Source organism: Tinamus guttatus, unplaced genomic scaffold (genome assembly GCF_059628265.1).
Source record: "Tinamus guttatus ecotype Peru unplaced genomic scaffold, ASM5962826v1 Tinamus_guttatus_pri_ptg000004l, whole genome shotgun sequence".
Taxonomy (NCBI): Eukaryota; Metazoa; Chordata; class Aves; order Tinamiformes; family Tinamidae; genus Tinamus; species Tinamus guttatus.
This window is the reverse complement of record NW_028288538.1, coordinates 2136854-2155258: the sequence shown is the minus strand read 5'-3', so window position 1 is coordinate 2155258 and position 18405 is coordinate 2136854. Positions and strand designations below refer to the sequence as shown.

The 18405-nt window shown below is 43.9% G+C and overlaps 1 protein-coding gene across 1 annotated transcript in view; it reads right to left on the bottom strand.

The window, feature by feature from the left end:
* The window catches only part of MEGF11 (multiple EGF like domains 11), a 243547-nt gene that overhangs the window by 15636 nt on the left and 209506 nt on the right, over positions 1 to 18405 (bottom strand). The window contains exons 16-22 of the mRNA XM_088534729.1: positions 15832 to 15978; positions 12761 to 12895; positions 8984 to 9112; positions 6657 to 6785; positions 5855 to 5983; positions 3455 to 3583; positions 3083 to 3316 (exon numbers count right to left, since the gene is read on the bottom strand). Coding sequence (XP_088390855.1) covers positions 3083 to 3316; positions 3455 to 3583; positions 5855 to 5983; positions 6657 to 6785; positions 8984 to 9112; positions 12761 to 12895; positions 15832 to 15978 — 1032 coding nt within the window. The remainder of the gene's footprint in view (positions 1 to 3082; positions 3317 to 3454; positions 3584 to 5854; positions 5984 to 6656; positions 6786 to 8983; positions 9113 to 12760; positions 12896 to 15831; positions 15979 to 18405) is intronic.

The following is an 18405-nucleotide window of genomic DNA, read 5'->3' as shown; positions in this document are numbered from 1 at the left end:
TCAAGTTCAAGCCTAATGCTATCCCCGATAAAGAAAAGAAGGGAGAGAATTTTATTCTGTTCTGAACAGTAAGTAAAAGATTTAAATAACTAAAAAAAAAAAAAAAAAAAAAGGAGAATGGTTTAAATTAAGACCAGGAAGAACAAATCAAGGGGTAAGTTAATGATGACAGGCTCCTGCCATAAGCCCCGCAAGCCTCAGGCTGCACTCCAGCCCAATGAAGGGAAATGGCTTAACACCCACTACGTTTCAATGCAGCAGAAGTCCCACGAAGCCTGGATTAAGGCAAGAGGGCTCTGTGCCTTGTAAGACTGAGCTTCTGCTCCAGACAGAAATGCTGTATCAGGAGGTGACACAAACAGCAGCCATCCAGGTCCTGGTGTGGCAGCAGGAGAGTGTAGCATGGAAACCAGCTATTGAGACCAACCATTAAAAAAAAAGGAATAAGCGAGAACTCTCCAATAAATATAAGAAATATTTCAAGCTACAAACAGCATTGCTTTCTTCTTCCTCCAGGCAGGGATTTTTGTGGGGTGACCCTGAGCAGGAGTGTTCACTTTACCACCTCCCACTACACATAACCTGCAAGAAGAGTAGAGCTTTAACTAGGCTGAAGTGTCCACAGGACCCCTGACACTACCTGTATTCTGCTTTGCTTTGGTTGTGATTCTTGTCCTAGGATTCAGCCACATCTGGAAGTTTGTTAAGACACTGCTTAAGACCTCAAGCACCACCTCAGCCCCAAACCAAGCCCCCAGAACTACTGTCCAACACTACTGCGTAGCAAACCCATCCGTCCCAATGTTCTTGAGAGCAGAGTTAGACAACGTGTGCCTTGAAGTTCCCTGTGGGATGCGGGTGTCTCGCTGCCACGCTGCTGAGTGTCACTTTGCTTTCAGGCTCACTGGGGAAAGGCCGCCTCAGACCCTTGCGCTTCAGTTAAGCTCTCCCCGTGTGGGTGTTTTTCTCTCCCATTCCTTGCTGGGCAGACTGCGTGTTTTGCTGCCACATCGTTCATCCATAAATTCAAAAGAGCCCATGGGTTGCTCGTGGGATTCCCCCTTATAATCTCTCTCATACATACACATGGGTTATTAGCATCAGAAGGGCTGAAGACTCAAAGACCAAAAACATCCTCCAGAAATAATTATTGTGTTGGAAGAAATTATACAACCATTGTGTGCTTCCAGGAACCAGGGATGTGCACGTGTGACTGCTGAGAAACAATGACTGCATAAACAGAAACGAGTGCACTATCAGCAGCTGTGATCCCTCTGCTATTTTGACGTATCCAGGAACTCAGTCATCCCAGAATGCTTAAGTGTCATGAGGTGTAAGGAGCTCGAGGACAAGCGGTTGCACCTGAAAGGAATGACAAGAACACAGTACAGGGAGACACAGCGCCTGTGAACCCATAAACGGCAAGGATGGTCCTGGGCTGCCAACATCAACCACAGCGGCTTCGTCTCAGCGGCTGGGGAGAAAAATAACCTTCCCCTGTTGACTTCGAAGGATCAGCGTGTCTGTTCAGCATTAGTGTTTCCTTGGCCTCCATTCTCAACTCAATACAGAGGAAAAACAACTTGTAGAAAAATGTACAAAGTGTCATCCTGAAAGAAATGAACAGCCAAGAAGTCCAGAACATTTTCCATGCCTGTGGCTGTGATTTTCTGTCGTGGGTCTGAAAGCCTCTCTGTTGCTGAGGTGTGCCACAGTCATCTTCTGCAGGATCATGGTTTGGCTCTTCAAATGATGCTGATGTGACACATTTCAGGCAAAAAATGTATTGGTAACTAGCCAGGGATTCTGGCAACACTTTTGTAATTTTCCTACCCAAATGGACATCTTAAGCCAGAGCCTGTAAAGTGACAATTCAAAAACAAGAGGCAGTGGGACAAGGTCCAAGGCTGATGTATTTCCTTTTTTTGTTTTTCCTTCCATTTTGTAGTTATCAGAAGAAGAGAGGCTTTATTACAAGTCTGAGTGGTCTAAATACGAGTTTAGGCAGCGGTGATGAGCAGGCAGCCCCTGATATGTGGTGTTCCGTTATAGGAAATGGTGTCCGTGCCACGAGGGTGGAAGTGACGGCCGTGACAACCTGCTTGATGGAGTCCCAGCCTGCAGCCGGGCCGTGACATTGCCTGCTCAGCAGGACGGGCTTCCTTCCCGGTGCATCCCAAGCAAGGAGCAGAGCTGCCCCCCACGTCACTCCGAGCTGCCCTGGAAGCCAAGTCGGAGCCAGCAACAAGTGCCAGGGCCTCAGGAGCATTTGGACTAGGGAGAAGAAGAGACTGGGAAGCGTGGGAGCTGGGTGAGCCATCCAAGGGGACACAGTGCAGCCAGAAATAAAGCCATCCCCTGCTATTTGATACTACCCACGGAGGAATGGCAAAGAATGACAGCATTAAAGAGGAGATCATCACCTCCGGAGCTTAGCTAATCTGTCAGGAGAAACCATCCTCCACAGCAGTAGCAGAAGATGGAAACAAGCAAGAAATATGGTTTTCGTGTTCTTTTGACCTTACAGATCAACTTTTATCATATCACAGCCTTCCCCGTCGCCTCTCAGTCCTTCATTAGCTACTTTGCAAGAAAATCTACACCAGGTTTCCAGATTACAGAGACTGGTCTGTGCATAGAAGAAAACAACAGCTAATAGGAGGGCTCAAAACACAAACCGCAATGCAAAATAAAATCTTGTGTGACCCACTTGATGCCATTCTTCAAGCAAAGAAATCTGCTCCTGCAGGTTCTACAACGGGAGGCTTCTCTGCATGGTTACAGGGATGCAGCTGAGGAGTTTCTGTACTGCATGTGGCGTATCTCATACCTAGGGACTCACACCTAGGACATCCTACAGCCTGCAAATAATCGTTCATACACAAAGCAACTTACAGCAGTTTTAAGTGACATTTGCTTTCCTGTCCCTGTTAAATGTTAAAAATCATGGTATTTGGGGGGAGAAATGGAAGTGTCAGTATTTTTGAGGCTCTGTATTGCATGTTATACATCACAGAAGCTTATATTTCCCCAACATAGAGCAATATGAGTCCAGATTTGATTAACATAAAAAGACCCTTACCAGAAAGTGAGTAATCTGTATTAGTCATCCTCATGGCTGGAGTATAAGATACACTTGGCATGTCATGGCCCTTCTCCTTCTGTTTCCGTCGATACCACACAAACAGTGCCAGCAAGACCATAATAATTAGAAGGAGAATAATAATTCCAATGATTGCTCCCACTGAGTGCCTCTCTGATCCAAGAGCAGGGCTAATTTTAGTATAGGGGTTTAATTCTTCCATCATAAGAGCCGCTGTTAAAAGTAATTCATAACACACTGTAAATTGAATCGCACATTTCATTTTTGAAATACTTTTTTTCTTAAAGCAAGTTCACCATTGTTAAAAAAAGAGCGAGAGGGAGAGATTTAGCACATAAAATAGCAGTGTACCTTGGTCACACCTGATTCCTTTGAAGCCAGGGCTGCAGTAGCAGGTCCCCGTGACGTGGTCACACGTTGCGTTATTCATGCATTCACACAGTTGTTTGCAGCCATAACCAAATGTTCCTGGTGAGCATTCTGCAAAGCCAAGGAAGAAGATCAGAAAGAATCCTATTTTGGGAGGGGGAAGGGAAGAGAAGGTAAAATCCTGCCCAAGGCAAAGTCAGTCAAAAAGTCTCCCCGGTTTGAGTGCAGCTAGGGCAACATCCATACTATTAGATTATTATTTTAAAGCAGGAGATAAATGTACAGTTACATTCAACTGCAGTTCACAGTCTGGGCTATTACTTATTTAGCCTCCTTTCTGGAAAAGTCATACAAGACTCCATGAGGATGAAATCAATAATACACAAACTTAAAAAGACTTGCTATACAATTTCAAACATGCAGAGGTAAACAGAGCATAAAGTCAGAAGCTGTGGATAACATGAAAGAGCATAAAATTCTCCAAGTCTGCAGATATTTTTCCATGGGGGGTTGCAAATGTAATTTTTAATGTGCATTTATATGCAACATGTTTATACTTTTACCACAAAAGCCCACATATTTTCTAAATTATCTCCAGTAGGGCTGGAACACAAATATGGCACTGTAGAAGGAATTAGAGAATTGAGCATCTGCATGGTTTGCTCTGCTTCTATATTAGGATTCCTAGACTTCTATCACAGACAAAATGATTGAACGTCCAACTGAGAAATTTATTCATACAATTACTATGATGGGCCATTACAATAAATCTGTCGGCAACTTGCTAAACTTCTCGAGGCAATATTCAATAACAAATTGAAAGAAATAACTTTTGGCAACTCCTGCTTCTTTCTATAAAGCAGAGAGTTTAGTGAATGTCACTTGCTATGTTTCTTGAATATAACCAATGAACATCAGCCAGTGTCTGTAATGTTTTGCATTACAAAATTAAATATAAATTTATGTCTCTTTCTTATATGTGCAGATTTGTAAATGAGGAAAACCAAAGATTTTCCAACCAGTGCTTAGTCTGATATTAACCTGCAGCATACTTTAAAAGAAGATGGTCTAAATTTTTGGAAAGCACCACAGAAATGATGCCTGCATTTAGGCATTTCATCCGAAATCTGATTCATGGGAGGAGGGAGTTTTAACAAAGAGATCCTTTTAGATTAAAGAACATAAATACAAATAATAAATACATTCACTGATGGAAAAGAAAAGCCTAGACTTTGTAGGAAAGTCAAATTATACATGTAGCTGTATAAAATTTGCTATGATACAGTCCTATTACAGAATTTCTGCATGTCTGCTTTCTGCATGGCTGCAGTAAGGATGCATGCAAGCTAAACGTAAGAAGCTCTGAGGCAGGCCTTTTTTATTTGCAAATTCAGCAGGAATGTTAGTGTATTACCTCACTGCCAAAAAAATAAAATAAAAAAGCTGTGGAATTAATGCCATGGTAAGGTGAGATGAATTTCACCCCCTGTTTGGAGTCCAAGTAAGTGTGTGAGAATTTTCTTTTGATTTACTGCATCAGACAAACATGTAATTATTCAGCTCCAGCGCATGCAGTTCCACTACCCTAATTCTCTGTTGTTAAAAGCAGCTGTTTGGCACAGCATGCTAAATATACTAGCAAGACACTGACAGCAGTTACAAGAAGATATGCCGGGATCCTTGCACAGGTAACCAAGGTTCATTCTCCTCACTGCCTCACTGCTGAGGTTAAATGCACAGCCTTCCAAAGATGATTAACAGCAACTGTTTCCTGGGTGTGTTTCCACTGTGAATGAACTCCAGCCGAGGGGTGCTCAGCTCCTTGGCCTGCAGGACCCTGCGGTGCAGCGGGATTATTCGCACTGCAGCCTCTGGATGCGGCTGCTTGTAGCACTTGGAGGAGGTGATTGTTAGTAATGCTGGTAGTAGCCAAGCAGTACACGCTTGGTGCATCAAGGTGAGAAGTGTAATAATTCACTGCAACCTCAGTGGTGTGAGGGTGAAGAACAAAAATGCATAAAGCAGGGAGCCCATATTCCAGTGGAGAAATTCCTGGATGCAATTTCCTCTCTCTGTGCCCAGAGCAGCCCTTTCTTCCACCTCTCCCAATGGAGCAGTAAACTGGCTGTGCCATGTTGGCAGAAAGTGAAGGAACTCACAGCAACAGGCACATGCAAACTCTTCCCCTGGGCAGTGTGACCCTGGACTTACAGCTGAGAGTCCTCTCTCTGGGAACCCATTTTTGGTAACACACAGGATATGCTGATTTGAGAAAATTTCCTTCAAGTTTAACTGTCAACATAAGTCTGTTATTCCTGCAAGGAATTCTGCAAGAAAGTCTGCACAGGAGAAAATTAAAAATGAAGAAATGCTGCAACTTACTTTGCTCGCAGTGTTTGCCTGTAAAACCCGTCCTGCACGTGCATTGCCCCGTGATGTGGTCGCAGTCTGCTCCGTTCTGACACTGACAGACATTGGCACAATTTTTTCCATAAAATGCTGCTGGGCAACCTTTCAGGATTAGAATAAGGAAACACTAAGAAATAAACTGAAACACTAACACAGACAGAATAACAGCACCAAAATATTTAGGTCTATAAATCTATGCATATTCAGCCTCTGTATATTTAATAACATTTATTTGATCATCCCAATGCAAAGATGCCATGACAGCCAATTTTCTTGAAGTAGTGTTTCTCATATCCTACAGAACTGCCTAAGTGTTTCAGAATAAAGGAGGTTTGACCCATCTATACTAACTGCATTTTCAAAAAGTGAAAGAAGATGAATAAAAGGAAACTGCCTTAAAGGCCAAATACCAATGACTTTCTTGCAAGTGAGAGAGCTCCCCAGAATTTGATACTTTCATACAGTGCTGATAATTTGGCACCATAAGGACCAAAAATTTTCCTACATCGGATCTCTTATAGTGGGGCTTTCCCAAGCAGGAACAACACTGGGCAAATTATGACAACGAATCAATAATCTAAATAATCGATTCCTCCTTCACTGAGGGGGAATGGCATAAAAAAAAAAACACAAAAAGTTTCTGGGCTATTTTCTCCATGAGAGAAGTCATTCGCAAGCATTAAGCGGGTGTTTTAGCACGCAGGACTGCAATATTTGGAACAGACACGAGGTAGCAGCACACACTTTGGCAGGACAGGGTCTGGGAAAGGCTTACGCTGAGTGCAGTAGAGGCCAGTCCAACCATGAGTACATCTACACTCTCCATCGAAAGGGCTGCACATGGCTCCGTTGTGGCAGTTGCAGGAATGAAAGCAATCAGGGCCCCAGAAACCAGCGGGACAAGCTGGGGAAATAAAAAAGATCTGTCAGCTGATGCAAAAAAGCACAATGCTAACGCACTGGTGCTGCAGAGGAAGAGCAGGAAAGAGAGGACCTGGGAGACCCCGTTCCGCAGCGCGGAGCTCCGCAGCGATTCCCGGCAAGCGGCGGCTCCTCCGAGCCCGGCGCCGCTCTGCCCTGCCAGGCTGCAAAGCTGCAGCTTGACCCCCGCTGTCAAAGCCGGCCCGAGAGCTTTTATCCCCACGGAGACGAGCGCCAAGACGGGCCGCCCACGCGCACCGGGAGCCGCTCCAACGCGGCCCTGCGCCGCGCGCTCCCCTGCGCTCCATCCGCCCTCCCTGCCCTCCCCGCGCTATCTGTGAAGCCAGCCTAGACAGGGGCTTAAGATATGGAAGTAATTTAATTTTCTTTTTGATATTCCGCAACTCTCGCATAATAAAGTACAGCTATTCATGGTTTACATTTGCTATGCGATCAACTGCTAAAATTACCACATTCATTTGAGGTATGGAGCGACGCTCAAATTACATAAAAATGTAAAGAAAACTTATTATCAGGACGAATTCTCGTTCACAAAATCAGATTGCTTTTGTTGATGGAGTGAATATTAAATTAAAATCTCTAGGTCTATTATGTAGTTCAACAGGTACAATATTAACACATTTTCAAAAGTTATTTTAAGCCGCCCTCCAAAAATGAATGCAGTAAGTTACATAGTTATTAGTGCCAGACTAAAAGATCCAAAATGATGATAACCCTTCAATATAACAACTCTATTTTTGCTTTAAAAAGCACTTTCCATTGCTGCCTATTAAAGACATGAATTAATAAGGCATGGTTCCCAGGAAACCTGAAAGTACAGAAACAGTGCCTATTTCGATGCGTGCCAGTGGCTCCAATTCTGACGATAAATGCAAGTTTCTGGCACATGACAGACACATCTAAAGCCAAAATGAATAGCAAAAACTCTGCCATGACGTAAATCACACAGAAGGTCACTGAACTCGCACTACATCGATCTGAACAGGATTTGGCCCAGAGTACGTGTGCTCCAAAGCCCCCGAAACGCTTCAATGCCCCGGCACTCAAGAGCTGCGGGGTCTGCGAGTACCTCCAGGCCTGGCTCTGGGATTGGAGCTCAAATCATCCCCGTTGCAGCTCCAGCTCCCGGTCATCCCAGGTGAACCGGTGCGGCTGGACCCGAGCAGCTCCGCGCTGGCTCCGGCGCCGGGGAGTTTCCCTTGCAGGATGGTGACGCTGCCGCTCCGCGGGGCCGCGCTGCAAAGCAGCTGCCACCACGTCCTGCTGCTGCCCTGCAAACTGCTGCTGCTCAACCTCACTCAGCAAGCAAAAAAAGCTCTTTTTTTCCCCCAAGGTTAACAGAAACTAACAGTATTTCCCAATTACATGGCTAAATATAATGAGGAATCCATGCAGCTTTTTGTCTTTTTTTTTCCTCCCTCCCCTCTTTTTTTTTTTTTTTCTGAGTGACAGCAATATTCTGCCCATGGAAGACACACAATAAAAGCAAAATTACAGCCGTCTGTTTTTATCCGATTCCTACTTTATCACTTGAAGTTTAATATATTTTACTCTGGAATGCTGTCTAATATGCTAGTTGTATCCTGAATATGAAGTAACATTTCTGAATGATAGGATATTGCTTCCCTGTGTGATCTATCTTCAATTAAGGGATGCTCTCAGGAAATGACACTTTGGGATCAGCAAATGCCAATCTTCTACCTGGGCAATTTTCAAGAAGAAATCCTGCATCCCTTCCAGCCCACATTGACTTTTACAATTAAATTACATTTAATAGAAATATTTCAGCTGCCTAATTTCTCAATTCTATGGGCTTAGCACATGAAAACATTTATTGGTTAAGAATTTCTAATGTAAGAGCTGAAAGAAAATGATTTCAAAAATAAATAAAAGAGAATCCAGCTAGAAATTAAAAGGGAATAGGGAGCTTTCTTTTCTGATAAGAGCTTGCGACCTCCCTTTCCTGTAACAGCAGCTAGGAACTGCTTCTGCAAATTCCAAATGCAGAAACTGATTCAACCCAAAGCTAACTTAGATCAATTAAAAGCAAAAAAGCTATAAAGAGAGTAAGGCACTGACTGCTGTAATACTTTAGGGATTTCCCTGGAATGTGTCTTTGAATTTCAGAAAACACTGAAGGGGAGAAACTGCTTTCCTTACTCTGTGAGCAGTCCTTCCCGATCCAGCCCGGGAAGCACTGACACGATCCGTCGATGGGGTTGCACGTGCCGTTCTCGGTGCACTGACAGTCCTCAGCACAGTTCTTGCCGTACTTGCCACTGGGACAGACTGGAAATACAAAGCAGTTTATTCAAGGCTCTTGGTCATTAATATTAGGAAGTGGTCGGACTTGACATTTAGTGATTAGAGATAAAAGTAATTATGTCATTTTTTGCTTTGCATAAGCCAAGCGGGCAAAATTCTTACTGCAAAAAAGTATTCAAGTTTATTTTGTTTGCTTACATCTCAAGCATAAAAACATTAACAGAAAAGAAGTCATCTTGAAATCCATATTTCTTCTGGAAAATGCATCAAATACAGTTAGAAGAGTACAATTAGTTAAGGACATTATGGAAGCACGGAAAGAAGAGAGACAAGACAGGGGTCTAATGGGAGAGGAGGAGAATGGTAAGTTGGGAAGAAGTCAGAAAACAGCAGCAAACACAGGAGCATCTAGAAGGGGCTGACGTGGGGCCACAGCTACGGGGTCCCTGGGTGCAAACCCCCGGGCTGGGGGCTGCAGTGGCTCAGCCTAGCAGAGCAGCCCAACGAAGATGAAGACAACGGGGCTCTCTGGGGCTGTCACTAGAAGCTCAGGTCTGTCTCAAGGCTGGGTCGGACGGGAGGAAGGAATACACCTTTTGCTACTAAATACACAAGATATTGGTGAAGATCTTCAGCTCTCAACAGTTTCAGTGGGAGGAGGCTCAAGGCACCTTACGGAAGCAGGAGCACGAGTGCTACTTCCCCAGGTATTTTCACCATATAATCCTGGAGGAAGACTACAAGCCCAGGACAGCACCCACTGCTGTCCCCTCGCAATGGGGACCCATTGCTGAAAAGCCATGTTTGCCTTCTAGCATCCATCCACCATCTCCAGGAACGCGTTACTGTGGTAAGGGCTCACTTGGGCTGCAGCTGCCAGATTCTATTAATTAAATATAACTTTGAATGAGATTTGTTAAACAGATGTGTTGTACCTTAAAAAAAAATCAGGGTCTATTCCATCCAGCTTCCTCCAGAAGAAAAGAAACTCTGATTTTTTTTTCAGAATAATCTTACAACAGCCTAGACACAGTGATATAAAACTAACAGACAGGTATGTCTCCAACCTCCTACCAAATTATTGGAAATCTCTAACATTAAAATTGATGGAAAGCTCTGCTGAGTAATGAATGAGTTGTTGAATTTCTGTGCTCTTATTGGCTCTGCTCCCTGACAAAAACAGATGTATTTTGAAAATGAGATAAAACACACAGTCCATCTCTGTGAAGAATGTAGCAAATGAAACTGGACCCGTATCCTGGTAAATAATAGTGATGTCAAAAAAGTGATTAAGGGACTTCCCTGAATTATGCAACTGCTTCACTATTTCAGGCACTCTCACTTTCTCATAGGCATTCTCTGCAGGTGACCTCAATCTTTCCTGACAGTGAATCAGCCACAGATTGAAATCCTGAGCTGTGATTCATTTGCTTTTATACAATATGCCATCCTCTACTTTTACTATGGCAGAAACCTAAGAATGGTGAGGAAAACAATACTGCCTAGCCTAGCCACAGAGTTATCTGCAGGAGTGGATAAAGTTGGCTTTCAAATTACGTGCTAAATAGAATAGTTCTCTACCTGAAAGGAGATAAAACTAAACACAATATACAGAGGTAATGAAAAGAACAATATACAGACACAAAGAGAAAGAGAGAGAGGGAAAGAAAAGGCCTCACGTCACAGAAGGAGCAAAAACTAAAACGATCTGTCAACCCAGGTGCTCATACATGCTATACCATTATTCAATTCCACTGCTCTATACAGAGCGATTCAATGCGATATTTTTATTGCAGCTTTAAGATGGAGACAGATAACATCGCTTAAACGAGGGCCAGATTTTTTATATGTACAAAAAATAGTCCTCAAAAGACTTCCTTAAAATGGAAGCAGATTCACACTGCAGCGTGGAATACTAATGAATCGAGAATAGATTTTTGATCCAAACCCCAATGCTGACAAAGGCAGCGGGTCATCCTTGGCAAAGGCAATGCCTGGGCTCCCCAGATGAAAGCGAGCACAGGGGTTTCTGCCACGGGAGCCCCTCTTGTCTTAGCGAAATAGTCTGGGGCGCTGCGGGGCGTCAGCACAGCAGGAGCACGAGACCCATCCTGCCAGGAGGGCTGCGCTCATTAGTTTAACTAATCTGGCTACGGAGTGACACAGCGGCTCCCTTGTAAACTTGTGAGATCCACGTAAGCGCGGGTCTTAAAATGCTTAAAGTATTTTTAAACAAAGCTGTAGAAAAGGACTGATACTGCTTTATTCAGTGCAGACAGTGGTGTTAATTAGCTATAAAAAGCTGGAAGCTCCAAAAGTCAGGTTTGTTCCTGCAGCTCTAGCATATTGCAGGTTCAAACTGCTCTATGGTAGTGAAAGATGCTCCGAGAAGCGGCCGTGTGGCTGTTTGCTGCTTAAAAAGGGCCATGCCAGTGTCACCCAAGGAAGACCAGAGCGCGCCAAGCACCCCCGTGGCACCGGGACAGCCACAGCACAAGGTGCAAATGCAAAAGCAAAATCTTTGCTTTGCAGTGTTTTTTTTCTAGTAGGAAACATTAATTAGCATTCTTCTTTCTACAAAATAAAGTTACATGCTAACTGACAAACTGCAACACAAATTGATTTTAATTAGGACATGAATATTTTAAAATTAATTTGCTGGATGGATCAACATTTCAAAGTAAAACCAGAAGTGCTGAACATCTGAGCAAAAATAAAATTGAGTTTTCTTAAGAGGATAATTAGCCCTGCTTACGCTTTGAAATCAGGATAACTTTTCACATAAAATGGACAAATTCACTGAAATATGTTCATTCTAATATATTAATTGGTATAATGTTTAGTTGACTGTGCAGCATAGGGAAAAGAAAACATGGTTATATTTAATCTATGTTTAATGATTTTGCCTAAGTACTGTCTGCACTTTCTAACTTACTCAGAAGCAGGTCATTAAAAAGTGTCACTTCAATTTTTACAAGGATGGTGACTTCACAAGGGCAGTAGCCATTAGGAATAATCTCTCTTAAATCTGTGCGTAGAAAACACCCACCGTAGCACACCATAACTCAGGCTCGGCAGAAGATGGTAATGATTTTGCAGGCAGTTTTAGGATGAGATTAAAACTGGAGCCCACGGTTAAAAGCAGACTCCCTTTCAAAGGGACAGAAAGGTGACAGACATGTGGGCAGCCAAGGCTGCAATGTCTCTGATTTCACTGCCTTGTTACTTGGTTTTTTTTGCCTCCTACGCTTGGTAATTGGTCGCGTGTTATTTCAGCCATTCGCAGAGTCCTGGTCAGCAGAGCTGAGGATGCAGCTGTTAGCTGAGTGCTCACTTGACGTCCCGCACGTGGCCCTGGCGAGTGGCTGATGTTCATCCCTCGTGCTGAAACAGAGGGCTCCAAAGTGCCATCCACCTTTAGGCTAAGGTAGGCCTGGCAAAAGGGGAAAGTGAAGCCCCTGGAGAGCTGCTGTATTTACAGTGCGTCCCATTCCATATTCATTTAAATGCTTGTTTTATTTATGTCCCCCCTGTTTTACCAAAGGAGGACTAAGTACCCGTTTGCGTGCCGCCTCTGAAGGCGAGACTTTCCCCGTGATCTAAACTGCTGAAACAAGAGAAGACAACAGCACCCCGCGGGCAGGACGTGCCCCGCGGCCGAGGGCTCCCTACCTTGGCTGCAGAGCGGGCCGGCGAAGCCGGGCAGGCAGTCGCAGTGTCCCGACACGTGGTGGCAGGGCCCGCCGCTGTGCACGCACTGCGGGCACGCCTGGCTGCACTGCTGCCCGTAGAAGCCGGCCGGGCAAACTGGGGAGAGAGCAAAAGAAGCCGTCACGGGTTTGGGGAAGACCAACAATATTTCTTATTTTCTAAGAGTTTTGCAAGCAGCGGGAATTGGGAAGCCTGTTTTCCCACGGCTTTATCTCCTGGTTGGATTATCCCATGGCTAATAAAGTGTAAGCTTTGAGTAAAACTCTTTCTGGGGTTCAAATATTCACAGGATCCTACGTCACGTAAGCGCTCAGCTATTTAATAACCCTGCTGAGCTCTCGTCGCAGTCCTTCTCAGGAGAGCCACTGCTTTGAGTCTCCCTGACCCTCTCCAGCTACACAATTTGACAAAACATGGGAGTTTAAGACCTCTGAGGCCTCATATGCCACTGGCAGATATGAGTAATCCTTGGTAACATATTGCAAAGCCTTTCCGACAGGAGGGAAGAGATATACACACACGCCTATGCACAGGCAACAGAGCCTCAGAAGCTTGTTTCCTTAGGAAATTAAGTAAGGAATTAGGAAACTTGTTTTTTTTTTTTCTTTAAACAACTATGTCAAAAGTTGGTTTCTAAACATAGCAAGCACAAGACGTGTTCAGCTGGAACAGGCAGTCTGTACACTCCATTGCAGGAGTAGCATCCACCAGTGAGGAACAACATCTATTCATTATGAAAATTATGAAAAGAACATGCAAGAGCACCCCTTTTGCCTCAGTGATCATACTGGATAGCTGAGTAAATTTGTCATGAGCTGTGTGCTTAATTAGCTTAAAACTCGGAGTGAAATTATTACTGGATCTGTCCTCAAGGTATAGAGCCAGGAATAGGGTTCAGCATCTCTTCCAACCCTGTATATTTGCTTCAAAGCCCATGAAGAATGAAACACCATCCACTGCCTGAAGATTCACTGCTACAGGTACATACACAGAGTCATTAAATTGCAGTAGGTAACTGCAAGAATGACTTTATATGTGTTTATTTTTACTCCTGTGATTCTCTGTTTTATGGTTCTGGCTCAGTGGTTACTATATCATGTCCGTTCTATTTTTTCCCCGAAAGAGAATTTTTCTCTTGGTCCGTATGTTCACAGAAGGTGTCAGCTTCTTAAGCTACTGCAGATTCCCAGCTAGAACTTAGCTGACAGTTTTGTTGATGACGCATTAACCATAAAGCAACCTGGATCATTCCCACAGACATCTCTGCAGGGCTGAGAGCAGGAAACTCTCCTGGTCTCTCGTGTAACCCTCATCACGCAGATGGGACGAGCTGTATGAGGACCATCCTTAGTGCTGCATTTTACAGGCTGAATCCTGCTCCTAGCTGAATTTGCAGGAAGAAAATGGGAATGGTCCCCACGGCATCCTCGTCATAAGGGAGTTCTAAGCCCAAATCCAGCAGAAAAGGTGGGAGCAAGAGCGTTTCCTGGTCTTATCTTCCAAGGGGTTAATTTCAGCAAGACAAGGTAATAGCAGAAACATCCAGAGGGTGCTTATGGCATCACCCCTGTGGGAAGGAGAATTTCTCTCCACTGAGGTCTCAGCAAATGTCCTCAGGGCACAGTGCGATTACTGGAATTGCCAGCTGGGGACATGGTTTGTCTCTTGTAGTCTATGTGCCAATAGCTGATACAACTAAGCTGTTTTTTCAGCTCAGAAAGGCCAGAAACTATTAACTTCTAGAGGTGTTGCACTCTTAGGGTTTCAAATTTGTAAAACAATTTCTTCCCCAATTCCCTGAAGCTCTGAGTGCCACATTTCAGCCTTGGAGAGAGGTTTTACAGCTACATAGATATGCTGAAGCACCTGGAAATTGGGGTTTATAATGGAAATGCTTATAGGCCATTAAGTACAGCAGTGCTAGAGGTCATAGTTATAATGGCTTTAAATAAAAACTGTCAGCTACAAATTATTTTTAGAGATGAGTGTGTCCTAGTGTCAAGTGTAACTGGTGAAATCAGGTGGGATATATGAACTGGGCATGGAGAATGTCTTCCAGGAAGAACAAGGGCTGCTGCAGAAAAAAAGAGAAGATGAATCCATTTCTTATTTACATAGGAGGAAGTTTGCATGTGCTTTGGATCAGTGAGTAAAGGTCCCTGAGGGGCAAATGCTGTTTCCCAGATGAAGCAAATGAGAGGATTTTTATCTCCTCAGCACGGATTAATATGTAGCAGCAGATCATCAGACAGGAGCTATTTTGGGCTGCTGTGTTTCTTTTCCAAGCTAGTAAGAAAACATCAATTTGTCACTTTGGTAGCCAATGTTCATCCACTTGTCAAGAGATGAAGGGCTGTAGCTGGCATTTCTCATCATGCACTGAGCAAGCTATGGCCTCCCCAGACAAGCTGCCCCTTCATTCCCTGGGCCTCATGTTCCCCAGCAAAATAAAACATCCGTATGGAAGCCTACTTCTCCCAGCTGCATCGGGGTCCGTGCAGCTTACGACCCCACAGAATCGGTGTTTTAATAGGGGTCCTGTCCTTTGCCATGACACGACTGTAAAGCTGCTTTTGCCCACATTGGAGTTTCTGAGTTTTATATACAAAGATTTTACTACTTGTTTCCAGCTTCCTCTGTGACCTCCACACTGTGGAAGAAGAAACCCAGGGCAGCACTCAGTTTTCCTTTGCCGATGGCACTCTGGAAACACCAGGTAAGGGCAGATTTACCTTCTGTGAACGGCACTACCCCAGCAAAATGCTGCTCAGCAGCTTGTCAGCACCCAGTCATGACATTTTGAGCAGAGGTAAATGGAAAGTAGTAAAATACTGCTCTGAGCTCCCTTCCCCCTGGAATTTTCTGGTCAGGAAGCATTTTTTGGGCTAACCTTTCCGCTGAGCAAGTCATAAGCTAATGCAGCCCTGAAAACCATGCCTTGGCGTGGCTGGATAGTGCCACAGACAAGCGTTTCCCTCTGCTTTGCTTCTGCCTATCCATGAAAAATATCTCGGATCTATGGAAAATCTTACTTCTCTGGCACATGGGTCCTCTGTACCCGGGCGCGCACTCACAGCTCCCGTCCTCCGGCGAGCAGGATCCGCCGTTCTCGCAGCTGCAGGAGATGGAGCAGTTTGGGCCCCAGCGGCCCTGGGCGCACACGTTGTCACAGTGGATGCCTGAGGGAAGAAAGGAACAGGGTAGGTTTTCACGCAGGTCACTCTACTCGTCGAGCAGTTTTAGTGGATTGATGCCTCGCAGTCTCTTTCAGAGCAAACAAAGGAGTCTGGAAAGGAAATAACTCTCCTTTTATCTGCCTAAGATACTGTCAATTAAGAGAAGGCCAAAGAGGGGAATTCTGCAGGTGTCGGTGGACTCCTGTGCAGGGCTCAGCACCAGTCAAGGATGCTCAGTGTGTTGTCCAGGGATGAGCAGCAGGAATTGCTTTGAAGTCACAAAACATCTTAAATACCAGCCTGGTAATACACAGCTGGATTAAATTTGCTTACTAAACTGCTGCAAACCGGAAGACTAAAGAAGAAGAAACAGATTTTTGTGAAAACAATCATTTTCTTGAATATATGGAAATGCTATGTTGTGAATTGTGCACTTCCTGGCACACCATGCTTGGGATATTATACTTTTAAAAATGATCTTGTGACATGGTTTGTCATATGTAAGTGTAAGCTAAGGATCAGATCCTGCACATCATTACTCGTCCATGAGGCTCTTCCTCTGCTGGGATAAGACAGCCCCAATGCCTACAAGCAACCAAACTATTGGCACGATCAAGAGCTTCTTGGATGGAGAAAGGTTTGTGGGATCATGAGCTGAAAGAGACATTAGGAGCTGCCAGCTGCAGAAAGTGGCAATAGCGGCCACACACTGCGGATACGGATAACATCAGAAAAAGTGAATTACAGCCTGGCTCGAAAATTTTCCTAACAACTGCACCGGGTGCCTTACAATTGCTTCACCACGATTTGGTGGCACACCCTGCCCTTGCTACGCTGTCACCATGAAAATGCCCTTTATCACCCATGCACATGTCCCCGCTGCCTAATGGGATAAACGCAGACAGGAGCCGGAGAGCCCCAGCGCAGCCAGAGGTCGGATTAGTGCATCGTGGAGGATAAACCCAATCCCAAGTCATTTCCTGCCCCTCTGATAACTTCATCTGGATGCTACAGGTAACGTGCTGCAGTCTGTGCAGGCACCGGACTTCAAGGATTATTAAATCAGCTAAATTATAAACACACTTACGGTGCAGTTTCAAGGCCGTTTTATAAATCTCTGAAGCTAATACAGTAAAAAATACTGCAGAGCCAAAATTTCCTTCTTTTGTGAAGATTAATCACATATTTATAATGTCTCTTCCTAGAAAATCTTAACCAAGGCTGGCAAAAGTACAGTTTGAAATGGGGTTTCTAGTAATGCATGATCATAGCCTTATTTATAAAGGGGCATGGCCTGTGCTAGAGAGCTTAATAAAAAACAAATTAAAACACAATAAAAACATAACACAAGCTCAATCTCTTCATATTTAAGTAAATAAATCCAGACAAAAGGAAAGCAAAAAGAGACAAGGAATAGTAATATCTGTGTTAGTAAAACAAAGAAAACCAATGATTTTAACAAAGCCGTCCCTACTCCCTTTAAAATCAAATACACCTTTGGAATAGTTAAGCAAAAAGTGCTTTGACTGTGCATTTATGTGCTACACTTGCAATACATTGCAATTAAAAATGAATATAATGAATTAATATCCTGCATTTCATATTTGTACACACATTCACACATTTATATGTGTGTATATATATATTCACACTTTCTAATATCTCACTTCAAGCTCTGAGAGATGTAATTCAGAGATGTAGAAAAACGTGCACCTTCTCCCGAGCGCGGTATTAAAAATGCAATTTTCTCATTGTGAATAGGGTAGTTATAACTGCAGACAATTAAACTGCATTATTTCTTGTCTCTTTGGGCAAAGTTTGGGGAAAAACGACATTGGCCGCTTTCCCTTGCAAGGCAGATGAATCTGCTCTGCAAAGAACAGCCCTGCAAAGTCCTCCCTTTGCTCATGAGTAATGAGGGCGTCTTCCCGGGCCTAACGAAGGCAATGAGTCACCGTGAAGCCGGCTGTCGTAACAAAATGTGAAGGGGGGAAATGAAACCTGCTAGAAGACACTGATACCCATTACGGCATATATTTATTTATCAGTTTTCAGAAGACAGCTGCGGAGGTGCTGCAATCAATTATTATTACTTTGTATTACTCCAAGTTAATTCTCAGGGAAGACTTCATTTCTGGAGGCTCTTACACTCACTGAATTACAAATGTAAATGTGAAGTCAGACTTGTGCCTGGACATGCAGGTGCTAGGGCATTTTGCTAAAAAAAAAGGCAGCTTAGGTTTACAATTCCCTAACTTGCCAGTGATGAAAGGGGAGTCCATGCATCCCAGCTACTTTGCAGCTAGGTTAGTGAAGCAGTAACCTTCCTTAATATAAAACTTTAATCCCGTTAATCCTTATTTAGGAACTTGATGATGAGCATTTCTGATAAGCAATTAAGTTTTCAATTTCCAGAAATACAAAAAAAAA